The sequence below is a fragment of the Cucurbita pepo genome, chromosome 8 (genome assembly GCF_057944985.1).
Source record: "Cucurbita pepo subsp. pepo isolate OVF chromosome 8, ASM5794498v1, whole genome shotgun sequence".
Taxonomy (NCBI): domain Eukaryota; kingdom Viridiplantae; phylum Streptophyta; class Magnoliopsida; order Cucurbitales; family Cucurbitaceae; genus Cucurbita; species Cucurbita pepo.
Genome location: NC_141805.1, coordinates 3,648,553 through 3,665,619, shown reverse-complemented (window position 1 = coordinate 3,665,619; position 17,067 = coordinate 3,648,553). Strand labels below are relative to the sequence as shown.

Sequence of the window (17,067 nt, the reverse complement as noted above, 5' to 3'; positions counted from 1 at the left end):
TTCTTTTTGGTTTCCAACTTTATCCTCCAACAACGACACTTTTCGTGTTTTGTAAATGATGAATGTATGGTAGCTGAATTTCATTTTGAATCATAATGTATTTTGTTAAAGCATGGGAGGCTTCATAAATATTTCTCCATGCTTCATATTCCTTATGCATTATTATTATTATCTCATGTCCCATCTCCAACAAATCATAATAACATACCATCAAATAATTCCTCTTTCCATAATAATATGCTTATCATTTTGTCTCATTTCCATTACTATTTCAATTACCAATAAACAATAATAATAATACGTTACGGTTTTTCGTTTTAATAAATATGATATTTTACGTTATAATTTATTTTATTTTTGTTAAATTTAAATGTGAAATCTCGCATCAGTTGAACAGAGGAATGAGTGCTAACAAGAACGCTGACTTTAAAAGAAATGGATTACAAGATCCTACATTAACTGGAGAGAGGAATGAGTGTTAGCGAGGATGCTGGGGCTCGATGAGGTGGACTGTGAGATCTCACATTGTTAAAGACGGGAACCAAACATTACTAAATTTTGAGATAAGGTTGAGTTTTTGTTCCAAAAATGCCCTTACATAATTTTTCCTCAAAGTCAGGGAAGGATGTAATGATTAATGTATACAAATTTAAAAACATTATAATAATATTTATAATTTAATTTAATTATATGAAAGATTTATCCTTTGTATAATTAAAGGATAAGAAGTGTATAGAATATGATGATTTAGTTGCGGCAATGAATGTGTCCTTGAAATTAGAGAAATCTTTTTGATGAGTTATTAATTCCGGAGAAAATAAATAAATTGAGCATTTAATTTAAGGGAGTATTAATAATGTTAGTTGGAAAAGACTTAAATGACCTTAACACGTGGTAAACAAAATTTGGACCAAAATTAAGTCCATGGCTACAAAGTCATACGCCCAAAATAAAAAGGAATTGTAATAATTATCCAATATTCCCATTTTTTCAAACACCACAAATTAAACAAATAATCTTAATCAAAGTTGTATTTATTTAACATTTTTTAAATAATAATTTTATTCCCATTTCTTCACAATTTATTATTATATATATTTTTAACTAGAATTAGTATAATATATATATATATATATATATAGATATATAATATTTACAGAATATATATATAATGATTAATATTTTATAAGATTATGAAAAATAATTTGTGAGAGCAAACAATAAAGTTTTAATGGGTCAAAATGTTGGGTATAAAAGGGAACAATATCTTTGTTTTTCGAGTTAAAATGGTATTGATTTTTGTGATTCACATATATAAATAGTATTTATAATTTTAGTCTTTTTTTTTTTTTTTTTTAATTAAAAATTCTAAAATTTATTTTGAAGTTAGTTTATTAATTTTTATAAATAAAAATAGAAAATATAACTTGATATTATTTAAGTATTTTTGAAATATATACATTATATATATATAGTACCATAAAAATTCAAATTTGTTGAATTGATGTAACGAAAATTCACATTTTTCAAACTTTGTCACATCAAATCAAATACAACGCCATAATGGCAAAAACCCGTAATATAAATAATATGCTAAATTAATAAAAATACTTTTAAAATTTATATTTAATCTAAAAAATACTCATCAACTTTCAAAACTTACCTTAACACCTTTTAACTTTGAGAGAAAATGTTTAAAAAGGGAAAATTTTAAAGTATTTTAAAAATATCTTTAAATTTTAAAATTTTTTATTAATACTCTTTTAAAAATTTAAAAATAACTATGAAATTTGGAAGTAATATTAACGCTTCAACCCTTATAAAAAAATGTTTTAAAAAGTTTTTACGGTTAATACATTCATGAAAACCATCTATCGACGCCTCATAAATTACTTTCAAATTTTTTAATGTTATTTTTTTAAAAGTTCATGAATATTTTGTTAGGCGTGATATTAACGATAAAACCATTTTTTAAGTTTGAAAACTATTTTTTAAATAAAGTATTAACAGTTTGTGAAATTTTAAGGGTATTATTGAAAATTTTAATGGAAATTAGTATTTTTTTTTTATTAATTTTGAGATTTAAGTAATTATTGTGATGATTTTCAATTAGATGAGCCCAGCCCATATAGGTTTTGGGCTGAGTCAGCCTAGCCCACATTAGTGTCTAAACTGTGGGCCTATTTATGTTTGCAATTTTGGACCATGGAGAATTAGACTAGATGGCCCAAATAAAAGCCCTATTTTGAAATCATTAAAAAAAAAAAAAAAAAAAAAAAAAAAAAAAAACCATTTATGGCCACGTGATTTACTTGAGTGCGTGCACCAAATTTAACATATTTTTTTCCTCGATTGGAATGTTTTTGCAACATAATCGAGAATAATCAACAAAAATGTAAATAAGAGGTTGATGAAACAATGAAACGTTGAATCTAAGAACAAAACATTTTCTATCTCGTATCTTCTACCTTGATTTCCAAAAGACAATTCTAATCGTGCCCTTTAAGGAGAAAAAAAAAGAAAAAAAAGAAGAAGAAGCTAGAACACGAGTGACTATATGAGCTAAACTATGAGCAACGTGACAACAAAATGACGATTGACTGTGACACCTAAGTAAAAGAGAAGTAAACGAATAAATAGAGATCACATATCTAAATGAAAACAATTATGAGAATATGATTACTAAGAAATGTTTAAAAGAAATGAGAATTATTACATATACTAACAAAATTCTTTTCGGTATCTCAATCATGGGAACTTTAAAGTTAAGCGTTTTTTGTCGACTTTCTTAAAATTTTCTTAAAAACATGTGAATGAGGACAAACTATGAGAAGTAAGTAACGTGGCCATGTTGCAAATAATATTAAAGTCGTTAAGCACTGAATTTGAATTCTAAATATTGATCTAAATTCTGGACATGAAACGTCGCAGTGACCCATTTTAACACGTAGGAGAGAGATTGGACGAAAATTTGAATACGACGTGAGTGATCGAGGCCCACGACACTACAAATCCCATTTGGATTGGATCGTTTAAGGTTAGGAATTAGAACAATCCACGTTTGGTTGTTAGGATCATGCGTTTTCACATATATTGAAAGAAAAAAACAGTGTTTTGAGTCTTAAATTGAGTTTGTTGGGACAGCAATTGTGGGATGTTGGTTGGAGAGCTCGTGGAACAGTGCTGTCTTTTTACTGTTTTTCATATTATTCAATAAATAATCCCAACTTTCTTCCAATCTCAATTTTAAATTAATAATTCTATTTTATACAACCAATTATTTATTCAACATTATTCCATTTTCTATTTATAAAAATTATATTTTTTATTCATCAACTTTTAACAATTCTAATTTTTTTTTTTTAAAAATACATATACCAAAATTTGAAAAAATAATAAAGGTTTTTTTTTTAGACGTTGCAAACATTATAATAAATGTTCATAAAGAAAAAAAAAAAAAAAACTTTCCATTTTCAACCATTCATTAAATTTTAAAATTTTCAAAATTTTTCTTTATTTATTTTTTAAAATTAAATAATTAGTTCCGTTACATTTTTAGCTTATAGTCTATAATATTGCTCTCAAAACCTTCTTTCAAACTCTCTGTCCAACATCTATTTGTCCCGTTTTCTAAAACCTTCTTCTCCGTGTTAGAAGCTAGAGAGTAAATTGACTCGTCGTAGACTACTTGAATTCAAATGGGTTTGACTCGTGTATATATATATATAAAAAAGGTTAATGCATACGAATGTCGGAAAGGAAATTAGAATTTAGATCCAAATAAAATTGATTTAGAAGAAGAGAAAAAATTAAATCCAAGTAATTTGAATTATACAAGATTGAATAATTAATTTATTGAGAACACAAATTGAAGGTTAGCAAATGGGTGGGAAATTAAATTACTTATTTTTCCAAAACCCAAATCTGTTAAGAATTGTAGAAAGACGACTCACAGTGGTTTTGAATTTCTTGAGCTTGTTCTTCATTTCGCCCACCGGCTTCTTTTTCAAAGTGGAGGTGGAGAGCGGCGGAGATGGCATGATGGCAGAAAAGTGGGAGACTTTGTTGGAGAAGAACCGCCGTGATCCGCCGTGGTAGGGCGGCGGCAATGCCATGAGATGGCGGTCGATGATATGGGCGAGGGAGGCGAGCTCGTAGGAGTCGTATAATGGACTGCCACAGTCCCATACGCCCAATTCTTCTCTCATTCTATTGTATTGTTTCGTTTCGTTTCATTTGTTCTTCATCAAAGGCCTTTTTAAATCTCAGTTTGGTTTTATTTTTAAAATTAAAAACAAAATTGCACATTTGTTTGCCCTCAAATTAGAGGACAAAGATTCTTGTAATTGTTCATTGTTTTTAAGTGGATGGATGATCGCGAATCAAACTCATTGTATCCTTGTGATTTTCAAAATAATTTTAAAACATGTAGCTTACTTAAAATATTGATTTGATTTGGATTTAGTTTTTAATTTGGTTGTCCAATTTTATTTTTATTGGGTGACGTTGAGACAACCTTGTTTTTGTTTTTTAGTTGATAAATTACGAGATTGAGCCATGATATTTGATGTAATGACCTTATTTTTCTGCTACGATAAAGTTGTTACCACATGCATGACATGATTGTTAAGTGTGGAAACATTCATTTAAAATAATTTTAATCAACATCATGAAAAGGAGTAAGGTGGAAAATAAATATTATAGCATTTGAAACTAAATGAAGAAATCAATCAATGCTCTAATCTAACGTATGTGCTATAAAATACATAATCCAACTACCCTATTACTGGTTCCATGACATTCTCGGGCTATGTGCATGAGAGTAGCACGTGACTTGAGTATTTTAAGAAATAATTTGTGAGTAACTCTATTGATGGGATTAGGAAATGCAAACACATGTAATATGGTGCGACATATCATTTAAAAAAATATCATAATATGGCCTTAACAACTTTTCTGTCCGGCAAGGTTGAATGTATAGTACTTCTCGACACACGACTCATGCATGCGAGCATGGACCCACCAGGCAGACTTGCATACCCCTGGGCCTGGCTTGTGGAGCTAGCACTTGCAAATGGGTTGTCGAATATCACGAAGTGAAAGGGCCTACATAACTTCATGGCGAACATAAATGTCGTAAGTCGTAAGGTACATGTCCATACTCATTATAACGGAGAAGTATTTCGATGCATATGATACACAAACATGCATGAGCTCACAATAGCTAAATTCATGGCATAATTTAAGATGCAAGACAAACATCTATTCATTTATAACATAATAAATTGTGAATTATGCGTATATAATTCCAGTAAATTATTTTATACACAACATAGCTTTCATGACATAGTCCAGGGAAGTTTATGCATCATTGATTATCGAGTTTCATAACAATTTTTACAACATGGTATGACCAAATTATAGCATAGCTTGTATAGATGACATAGCTTATCATAGCATAACATAGGGTAAGATAACATACAAGACATAACATAGTATACCATTCATACATATGACATATGCAATGGCCATAGAGCATTTGTCATCATACATAATAGAATTCATCTAACCAAGTCAAGAGTAGAGTCACTTACTTGATTGACCTAAGTCCGAGTCACTAAATTTTCCTTAAGTTGGTTTAATTTTGTCCCTCAAAGTTCGTTCCAACCTAGGTTGACCCACGACACTGTATTAAGACATATTAGCAAACTTAACTTACCTAACTTCTAGATTGAAATAATTTAAATTAAGCAATTAGGGTCCACACCGACCTTAAAATGCCTCAAATAAGGTTAAAAACAGCTCCAGAAGAGTTGAAAACGTAAAAGTCGAGTCAAAATAACAACAGCACAGTGACCTTAAAAATCAGGTAAGCCGCTTAAGCCGAACAGACCCACCAAGCCAAGAGAAGTTGCTAACAGCTCTTGGCTCACCCCATTTGGGCTTGAATAATTGCGTCCCGTAAAAAAAAAAGGGCAAAATAAGAATTTACAAAAAAATAAAGGGCAAAATAGGAAAACAAAAATGATCCTCCCTAGGTCCATATATACACATATGTCATGATGGATAAACAACAAAAAGAAAGTGGACAATGAAACAAAAGGCAAATAAGATATTTCACCCAAAAAAAAAAAAGCTTAGGTTTATTAATTTAATAAATCTTTGTCATAAGCATGATGAAAGTTGAGTATTAATAATGTCAATGGTGAAATGGGTATTTTACTTTGGATTTAAATTAAATACAACTTGTTTTAATTAATTATTTATTTTTTAAAATAACGAAGTTAGGTCACTATTTTAAATTATCTGTCTAGATCTATTGACATCCAATCGCACTGTTCCACGTGGCAGCGAGACACCCCATGAATCACCCCATGAATCTAGACTTGTGCGATCCCCTTGCCAACCAACCCATCAAAATTCATTTCCCTTTCACTTTCAAGCTTTTAATGCAAAATTTAATTGTAATTAGTTTAATCAATTAAATTGAATTCATATGTTGTTTATGGGTTTTGATTTAAAAAGGGAAACTTTATAAGTAGAATTTGAAAATTTACATTATACAATAGAGGTAGTGACAAGTTGTGGAGACATGTGGGGGCTAACACAGATACAGTACAAACAAACATAGAGGCTTAAAAGGCAGTGCTGAAATAGGAATTAACGACGTTGGCGCATAAGATCTGCAAGACAGTGGTGTTTGCAGGGCTAACACAACGAGGGGTTTTGTACTGACTCACAGCCGCTCCTAAAGACAGATAATGGTTCATAATTTTGTGGAAAGTTCCCTTACCAACCACCCTTAGCTCCAAGGCTCCAATGGCATTCACCTTTCTAGAGCTCATGTACCCTGCGTCTAGGAAGGCTCTGTCCAGGCAGTTGCAGCATTCCCCTAGCACCTCCCCCTTTGCCTCCCCGCTTATCTCCCAGAAGATTACGTAGTGTCCCGGCTCCCTTGATAAGTCGACATGGCTCGTGAATTCCACCACTTCGAGTTTCTCTGCTGCCAGCACGTTCCCGGCTGCTTCCACTGCTAGTTGCAGGTCCTTTTCGGTGTTCTTGTCGATGTTGATGCTCAGGAGAAGGTTGCTCCTACACATGAATTTCAGCTCTGGCGTTGCGTTATGGAACCCCATCACTTTCACTACGTCTCCTAATCTATAACGGTACAGCCCTGCAACAACCAGATGAATTAGTTAGGTTTGAAATCATGTGGGATTAAGTCTAAATGTGTAACAGCTCAAACCCACTACTAGCACATATTGTCCACTAGCTTCCCCTTTTGGGATTTTCCTCAAAATTTTAAAACTCGTCCACTAAGGAGAGGCACAATCCACCCCCTAGAGAGCCAAGCGTCCTCGCTGACACACCACCCGGTGTTTAGCTCTGATTACTATTTGTAACAGCCTATTGTCCTTGTTGGACTTTCTCTTCGGGGTTTCTCCTCAAGGTTTTAAAACGCATTCACTAAATAGAGATTTCCACACCCTTATAAAGAATGCTTTGTTCCCCTCTCCAACCGACGTGGGATCTAACAAAAGTGGACAATCAATAAATGATGTCCCCACAACACAAGTGATAAATATGTAGGATGGAAGAGGACAAAGAAAAGGGCAGAGATTGTTCTGCGTGCCCCCTACAGTCACATGGGAAGCATTGAAAGAAGTTTGACATTTGAAGAACCCAACAAAAGAAGTGGAGATGGACTATATGAGTTGGAATAATACTGTGGGAACACAACAGCCACTCAGTGAACCGTTCATTCATGTTTGACTTGGAGGAAACAAAACAATGTTATAGCGTCTAGTTTCATGAATTGGAAGGAATTACCTGCGACATTGGTGACAATTATTTCATACACTTCACCAACCTTGACTTCTGTCAGACCAACTGGCTTGTTCTCCTTTGCAACAATAGCTCCTCCATCTCCTTCCTGCTCCTGATCTTGAGAATTCTCCTTTAGCGGGATAAATTCAAAGTATCCGATGTTTGGAAGCACAACAAAGGTAGCCATTTCAGGGGGCAGCATTGGGTTAACGTTTGCTCCAACCCATCCTTCTGAAGAACCATAATCAGCACTCATCAATGGCAGATGGCCTGCATAGTGTCTCAGTTTCTTCAGATAAGGCTCCATCGAGCCGGTCATGATCCCATAAATGTACTGTGCATTGGGAAAGAGCTCTGGTATCAGCCCATACCAATTACTCAATCCTGCGCATTTCTGATAGATCAAATCTGCCAAATCAGGATTTGGCTTAAGAATTTTTGACATGGCTGTACGAATGGACAGAGCGGTGACCCGACTAGAGAGAACGCCATCTCGAATGTCGCCACAGAGTTCTTCCCATACTAGCTCAAAAGTCCTGAAAGCATGGACAATGCTGTGGGCAAAAGTGGAGAACACAAACTGAACTTCATCCCGGAAGATCAGCCCACACAAGAGATGGCAATACAAAGATTGGTGGAAGTCAGGGCCAAAGATGACTTCATCTGGGCTACAGCATTGTGACTGGATCGTCTTCATCGTGCTTTTAAATTTCGCGCTACGGTAAACATTCGTTGTTGCAGTACCTGCTGCCAGACCACCCTTAGTTTTGAACTGCTTGCTGCTGTAGATGAACTGCAAGGCCTTCCCATTTCTAATGGGAAATTCTCTGTAGAACCCATTTTATACTATTTAGTAAAAGGATAACAAACGGAATAAACCATTAAGCTATTCAGTTCAGACAAGAAATGATTCAGAGACCAGACCACAATCAATTTCCAAACACAAGGCAGAAGAGATTCTAGAACAGAAAAGACAGTTTCATTACTTGTTTCTAAAGGCAAAAGAAGTGCGGTAAATTTGCATTGTTGTCTCCAACAATTCATCATTGAAGGGAATTAACTTGGGCCTCCCCTGAGTAGTACCAGAGCTACATCATACAAACCAACCAAAAATCTCATTAGTAAACACAACAAAATCTCTAATATTATGAATCAAAACAAAACTTGGTCTGAAAAAATTTGCAAAAGTACCTCAAGGAAATGGTTTTGATTGGTTTTCCAGTGAGAATAGGGGAAGAAGCGCCATCTGCAATTCTCTGAATATATGACTCCAAATCATCATGATAAACAAGCGGGACACAGTCCTTGAAGCTCTGAGGATCAGTTCTTCCATTTAATCCCAAGTTCTGCAAGTACTCAGCCGAACCATTTTCCTCTAAAATCTTCTTAAGAGTCTCCTTCTGAACTCTTTCAGCATCTCTAGTCATTTCCTCGAATTGCTCAATCACCTTCTCCCCATCGAATGCTTCCATCATTTTCTCCAACATTCTCGCCGGTAGCAGACTGATACAGACAAAAGGGCACCGGAGTATAAGGGAGATAAGATTAATCAAGCGATTCAAATTTGCAAGACAGCTAAGGGACTGAAACTACTGGATAAGGCATGAAAAAAGGTAAAACCAAAAACGTGAATAACGAATGTTTACGTTCAAAACAGAAGGTGTCCATGAGATGAGATAAAGGATTTGGGGATTGATCCTTTTTTTGCAGAACCCAGAAAGAAAGAAAGTAGGAGAGAATATGGCAAACTTGTGGATGGCCACAAGTCAACATTTGAACAGAAACTTGAAGAAAATAAAGCAATTACAGCAGAAAGAAGAACTGGTTGATTGGATTGAAGTGTCCTCCAGGCAGAAGAACAAGTCGCCGCTCGAAGATCTAAATTATTTGATGAAATCCAACCAAGTCAACTATCAAGAAATTTTCCGGGAAACTGTTTCCCGGAAAATAGAGTAGAAACAAACAAGATGGAGTAAACGGCAACCAGACGGATTTATAGCATCAGACCGTTTGCAGAAGGAACCAACTGGCTTTAAAAAAAACAAAAAAAGAACTCTCCACTATTCAAATGTAAAAATTATATAAAATTTAACTTCCGTCGAAAAAAGCAGGTACGAAAGATTAAAATAACGGAGACTTTTCAAAGGCGAAAACGGATTAAGATCAGAGTAAGCGCGCAGAGAAGAGGACGATGAATTCAAACAAGAAATCAACGAAAATCAAATTAAAACTCAAATAGACATTTCCGAATTCCAATAAACCTCAACACCAATCAAAAACCGCAACGTTATTCGCATCAATTCGACCTGAAAACACTTTTACGCCCTGTCCGTACACGTTCACTTCCAGAAATAGAAAACGAAATCCATGGGAATTACCTGAGAGTTGAAATCACAACTTGGAATCACGAGAGTGATTCAACAAAAGGCGTTCGCAATACAGTCCACTGCGACTTGAGCTTGACGGACACAAGTCAAAAACAACCAACGGTTACCAGTAACCAATGGAAGAACGTGTTTCTCTCTCTAAAAATCCCGTTCTAGAGAGAGAGAGAGAGAGAGAGAGAGAGAGAAAGAGTTGCAGAGCTTTTTACTTGGTTTAAATGGAGAGAGACAAAGATGGGGATGCGATGGAAGATTCTAACAGACGGTCAAATATATATAGGCGTTCCTCCGGTAGCCGACGCCGTCCATATACGGTGATTAATTTCCCAAATGACTCTTCTACCCCTGGAAGTGTACTCGAATTACCGCCCTTTTCTGGACGGTGGTGGAGTTTGAAACGGGTCGGGTATTTTCTGATCCGGATTTAATTTAATTTACATAATAATAATAATAATAATAATAATAAAAAGGGATAATGAAAGGAAGCCCACTTCGTTTTCCAGTAGTTTTATTTGATTTGGGCTTTTATTATTTTATTTTTATTTTTATTTTTTTTCATTTTAAAAAAAATTACAAATTTAATTTTTGAACATTTAAATTTGTATCTCCTAAGATCTGTTTGTTTGGAGAATTGGGAAAGAGATTTGAGGTAGTTTATAAAACCTATGTTTCGGTAGGGGGTTTAATTTAATGCATAGGAATATCCAAAAGTAAGCAAAGCTATCGTTTTTAAAATTCATACAAATGCATCTTTATTTTTTTTTTTTTTTATAATTAGTAGTGTAACAACACATATCAGCATCTAATGATCCCGACATTTACCTGCAACATGGTTATGTTACCTGTAACATGATCACCTAACATAATTGGTACACGAGAAGTTTCTAAATTTTATAAAATTAAACCATTTTCGTGAGATGGGTCGGATTTAAAATATTTTGTGAGCTTGATTTAGAAATAATTATAAAAGGAAAAGCATTTGTATCAAATATTAATTGCTTGCCCCGCCATATTTGTATGAGTGGGAGAAGTGGATAAGAACCCAACCGTAGTTTGGTCTGTAGCATAAGCTTTATTTTAATTTATTAATCATTACTTTATAAAATAAACCATACAAAAATGTGATACGGTACTGTATCACATGTGCTTATATGTAATCATAATTTGCATTCACGTAATTAATACATCATAGTATATACTCGTAAATAATCGTAACTTGTAATTTATGTTGAAAATAGAGTCGGGAAAGTTATAAATTGAATATGGTAGTTAAAATTTATGGTTTTGGATGATTGGATATGGACGGTGACAAGACCAAAGAGAGTGATTGGAATCAACTTATTAAAGCTGCGACACAAAAGAAAGGGCAATCCCTAAGGCTGTAGAGAAAAGGGAGTGGCCACCGCCGCAACCCCAACCACGTCGGCACTTCTGGTGGCTGTTCTTGTCAACGTTGTTTTTTTTTTTTTTTTTTTAAATATCGTCTTCGATATTTAGGGGTTGTGGACCGACCATAAAACCCTGTTCAATAAGTGCAACACATTACTTGTCCGCTATTCGATTAGGTAGTAAGACAGACATGAAAGGGGAAAAATGTCTCTATTTCTGATTCTCTGGAACCACAAGTATCCTTAGTTAAAATAAGATTCCAATTCGAATACGATGAAAGTTGTTAGATGGGTTCGGAGAGAATCTTTTAACTAGAATTACCGAGATTGAAATGATGAACTAATATGCATATAATTGAAAGGAAAAGAAAAGGCAATTTGGTGGTTGTTTTCTCTCTCCCACTTTCCCTCAACTTTTATTCAATAATGCCTTTTCTAATGATTAACAACTTCCACTTTTCATTCTCTCCTCTCTTCCACACCCCATTTTTCTTCCACTAAAATGCTACCTATGTCATTTTCTTTCCACTATTACCCACATTTCATTTCTATGCATACCATATTTTTGTTATACACTCTATTAGCGTATCTCGTTGTAGCTTTCTTTTACGGATAACTATGACTTGTAACGTTAGATATGCGTTCATTCTGTCGGTAGAAAATGATGTTGAGCTGAACTCAACTTAGGTTGAAATAGCACGTGTGACCTTTCTAACCTCACAATACTCGACCTACTCTTTAGCTCAACTTCTGAATCAGGGGAGTGTGTTTTTCCTATATGGGTCTTGATGGGCTTCCTATGATTTTCTTTGGTGCTGGGCTCGTGGGCTGCCATGAAAATCGACCCACAACCATACTTATTGTCTTATTTTAAGTTGAAGATTTGATTTTTCGCCCATAACCTATCATAGGTAAGCAACCACTTACCTCCTAATCGAGCTTGCAACAATTTTGCATGTGATTATATTTTTTAGCCTCAATATTCGAGTCACGTGGTATTTTTAAATATTCAAATCACGTTTAACATTTTTATATGTAAAGGTAAGAGTCACATGTATAGATGACGATGTTGTCAGCTACTATAGAATCTAAACCCTATAGCTAGTTTTTTTTCGTTTAGAATGGTTATGCCCTAAAGCTAGTTTTTAAAAGCATATATTAAGAATAAAAATTAAGGAAAAATCCAAAAACATTAAATTCAATACTTATCCGCCTCTCTTTCCATCCCTTTCCTCTTTTCTTTAAGAAATTTCTCGTTGCTGCTTCCGAATATTCGTTTTCTAGTAACTTTATCGATAAATTTTACGAAAAGATAAAAAATAAAAAATCAAATTTTCTAAAAAGAAATTATATACGAGAATAAATATTTTGTACCAGATTAATTCAACTTTATTAATAGATTAAACGAGTGTCGTCGTCAGCCGTATAGGGACACCTTACCTTTAACTGGAAAAATAAGAGTAGCATATAGTTTGAGTATTTTAAGAAATACTTAGGAAGCACACCTGTTGAGATTAAATGCAAAATCATAGTGGGACCTATCATATCAGTCTATTTTCCCACCACAGCTATCCTAAATGGACAATTGGTTGTGTACTAATACCTACTCACAGTCCACAATCGGTTTGCTCACCTCCTGGGCTCATTTTGATTGGACGAGCATTCTCTGGTAGCTGTTGATGTTGGACACCTATTAGGAATAGGTGACTGTCATGACAACATTATGGTAAACATAATGATCGTTTCCCTACCTCGTAGCGTATGTATCCATACTATCCATGAAAGGAGAAGGAGTATCCCCGATGCATGAACACACAATAATGCATGAGGTCCCAATATTTTTCCATTTTCATTATCATATACTACAACCTCGTTACAGTCTTCCTTCGTATCATATCCATGATTAGCATACATGACTTTCTAATGTCTCAAAGGCATAGCGCACACATATTAACATACCATACATGGCATGACACATGTAGGTTCATGCATCATACAACACCGATGATATATTATAATTCCATGACATGAAATCGAGTTGGGTATAACTAAAAACTACAATATTTTTATAAATAATTTGAAAAACAAAGTATTTTAATAATTATATTTAAAATTTAAAAAAAAAAAATCCCAATTATTTTATTTAAGTAAACCAACTTAAATTAAAAGGTAATCTAATGATGATTAAATGTACAAAGCCTTTTTTTTTTTTTTTTCTGTCGTTTAAAGTGTTGCCCAATGATTACAAAATTAAGCATTTGCTCCTTAATATTCATCGAAACTCAATTAAGTATGTAATTATTTTTATAATCAAGTTGATTAAAAAAATACAAAAAATATATAATATGCTTAATCAAATGATTGAGTTGCTTAAAGGAGTAATTTGTTCATATTATATTAACTTTAATTTATAAAAATATGCAAATACTATATTTAGCAAAAGAATAACAAATTTGATGCTAAATAATTTATAACCTATGGTTTTTGGCTATATTATTATATTATAATTTTTAAGGTATAGTATGTACAATATTCTTCTTTTTTTAACCTTTTATATTTATAAATTCTATTTGTTATTATCATTCTTATCCTATTAGACAATGTGAAACAAAAAAGATAATATTATTCAATTATCATATGTTTTTTTTTTTTTTTTTTTTGGCAAAAATAATAAATTCTCTCTACAATTTCATAGTATATATTGTGGATTTTATCCTCTTTTGATATGACTTATCTAACAGCTGGCATGTGAAGAATAAAAAAATGAAATTTTGATCTCGTTCTCTCATCTGTCTAATAGAAGCTACCACCGTAATTCGCCAATGTTCGGTAGTCGTCGATTGTCAGGTTCTTCTTTAGCCATGTTGTGATATTCGAGTAAAGGAGAAGTACATGAATGAATCAAGATTACATTTGAATGAGAACGATCTGAGATTATGATGACTAAGAAAAGCTTAAATTTATTATAAAATAATTAAAGTTGATTAAACTTTTACAAGAGTCATTTATTTATTAATTTGTTGGACAGAGAAAGTCAGCTAAGCTTGACAATTACGAAAAGATAATTAAATAATATTGTTAAAAACGCAGTTGGAAATTGTGATGACCATATGCTAATAAAGTTGATTTTTAATTAAACAAAATTGTAATATCAGACCTTATCTTAAACTTTTATCTAAATATTTTATTAAAATCTCACTTGTGACTAATCTAAAGGAAAATAATGGAATAAAACATTATTATTATTAAATTTATCAATTTAAACATACTTCAATCAATAAAAATATTAAAAGAATAAAGGTTCATTAAAAAAATGTCGTTAGCGTATGCAAGCATGTGTGTGTATGATAGACGTTATGTCTAAGATGGAAATTAGATGAACTTCATGCATGTTGTATGTTCATAAGCATAGCGATACTTCCCTTGAAGATGATGAGTGTTGGCATAGTATGATGATGAGGGTGTTCATGGGGAGCATGATACTAGGGGTTTCGTTGACCTCCGGACGTTGCTACAGAGTAGCTTGACCAGAGAGGGTCCAGGGAGTGTGCGAGCCCCCTAGGGATTCATACTCGCACGTGTGGGTCGTGTGTAGGGAAGTACTACACATCCATAGTAGTCCGAGACTGGAGGGTACCCCTAGATGAGATAGAGATAGAGATAGGTCCTAAGAGCATGATGGTATGTGTTTGCATTTGCATGACCCCCTATAGTGGGGTCACTTACTGAGTATTTTTCGAAATACTCAGGTTGTGTGCCACATCATTTTTCAGGTAAAAGCAAGGCACACATGTACGGATGACAGCGACTCACGAGCAGAGATTGTGGCACGTGCATAAGATAGACTCATATTTAAATTTCTAGTCTTACGTTAGCATTTCATTGTTTTAAAATAATTTGTATTTATTTTTATTTTCTCTAAATGTCAGTATTTTGTATTCAAACACGTAAGACCATGGCTGTATTTTCCAGAGTGATAATGTTTTAAATGTTTTCGACATTTATACTATAGATAAGTTTTCTTTTAAAAGTTATATTTCTGCATAAAAGATGAGGATGAGACATTAGTAGCGACTTTGAGTATGTAGAAATTTAGGGTCGTTACAATGATACCTATGGTAAACCGTAATGCAAGCAAATATCTAGATATTTATCTGTCATAAAATATCAAATATGATACTTGCAGTAAACCGTAATAAAATGCTAAATATCCTTAACAAAATGTATGCATAAATCATAGTCAATTGAACCTATCCTAAATCATATTCTTAAAATTAAAAACAAAACTTATGAATGGTCGTCTGTTAATTTATTCATATTATAAACAATGTATTTAAAAATATTATAAACGGTATGAATAGTATATAGTGTACGATGTTGTAGTATATTTTATAAAAATATATAAAAGAAATTAAAAATAATATAAAATAAATAAACAAGATACTACTCTTGTAGACCTATTCATACGCTAAGATTCTTAATATATTTTATAGATTCTTGTTCGGTTCGGGTCAACTCGAGGTTTTGTACCATGAACTCGGACCAAACCAAATCCGTTCGGGTCCAGAAAAATTAACTCAACTCAATCCAGGATTGGGTTAATCCGAGTTGTCAGATTGAACGTACATCCCTAATTTTAGAGAAAGGTCGTGAATGAATAAGTAGAAATCCGATATTATTTTTTTTATACTTGTTTTCAAATATTTTTAAAAAGTTTTATAAACTAATTTTGTCTCCATCAATTTTGAAATTCAGATTTCATTATGATTAAAGTTATCCATTATAAATTATTTATTTTACTAAGTTTGAAAATGCAATATCATATATTTTGTTACTTTAATTAATTTGAAGCATATTAATAATTTTTACACTATTAAAACTTCAATGGACGGTGGTTTTGAATTAATGTAACAGTTTTTTTTAAGGGTATTATTGAAATTGTTGAAAGTGGCAAAACCTAAAATTCAACCGTACTTTTAATAATTTAACTAAAAAAAATGTTTTTTTTTATACGTATTCTTATATTTTTTAAAAAAGTAAAAAGACTTAATAAAATCATTAAAAACTTATATGTATGGAAAAAACGTTTTACTTTAAAAAAAAAAAAGTGAAAGTAATTAACTCACAAAATCGTGCTTATAAACAGTAAATTATTTTAAGTGCATTCACTAATTAATCCAAATACAAAAATAGTAATAATAATAATATTAAGACAAGGAATCTCCATCCAATAATTTGAATATAATTAGGTTGAATCACGTGTGAGTTTACTTTAAATTTCGGCTATAAACCTAAAAGTAAAAAAACACAGCTTTAATTCAAATAATAGCTTTTGGTCCACTTCCCTTATATTTATATTTATATTTATATTTATATTTATATATTTTTTAATCTTCTTCTCCAACAACTTTTCATCGCCCCACACCACATCAACGTGACCCTGCACGCCCGCGTTACTGACCCGAACC

General features: G+C 32.8%; 1 protein-coding gene across 2 annotated transcripts; it reads right to left on the bottom strand.

Annotated features, from left to right (window-relative positions):
• Positions 1–6,510: 6,510 nt before the first annotated feature.
• On the bottom strand, positions 6,511–10,466 carry JAR1 (Auxin-responsive GH3 family protein). 2 transcript variants are annotated; one of them, XM_023684052.2, is made up of 5 exons: positions 10,206–10,466; positions 9,019–9,330; positions 8,814–8,915; positions 7,831–8,654; positions 6,511–7,174 (listed from the first exon to the last, which is right to left on the bottom strand). In XM_023684052.2, exons 2-5 carry the CDS (start codon positions 9,312–9,314, stop codon positions 6,636–6,638), a joined length of 1,761 nt encoding a protein of 586 aa, XP_023539820.1. In that variant the 5' UTR covers positions 9,315–9,330; positions 10,206–10,466; the 3' UTR covers positions 6,511–6,635. The 2 variants fall into 2 exon arrangements, with proteins under 2 accessions (XP_023539820.1, XP_023539821.1); XM_023684053.2 differs by lacking the exon at positions 10,206–10,466 and adding an exon at positions 9,635–9,808.
• Positions 10,467–17,067: the final 6,601 nt, after the last annotated feature.

Bases quoted from the DNA above. Each gene is read 5' to 3' on its own strand.
- JAR1 (XM_023684052.2), bottom strand. From the start codon at position 9,314: ATGTTGGAGAAAATGATGGAAGCATTCGATGGGGAGAAGGTGATTGAG. The intron at 8,916-9,018 runs GTACTTTTGCAA...TGTATGATGTAG, and splicing joins ATCAAAACCATTTCCTTGAG to CTCTGGTACTACTCAGGGGA. The intron at 7,175-7,830 runs GTAATTCCTTCC...TGGTTGTTGCAG, and splicing joins AATTGTCACCAATGTCGCAG to GGCTGTACCGTTATAGATTA.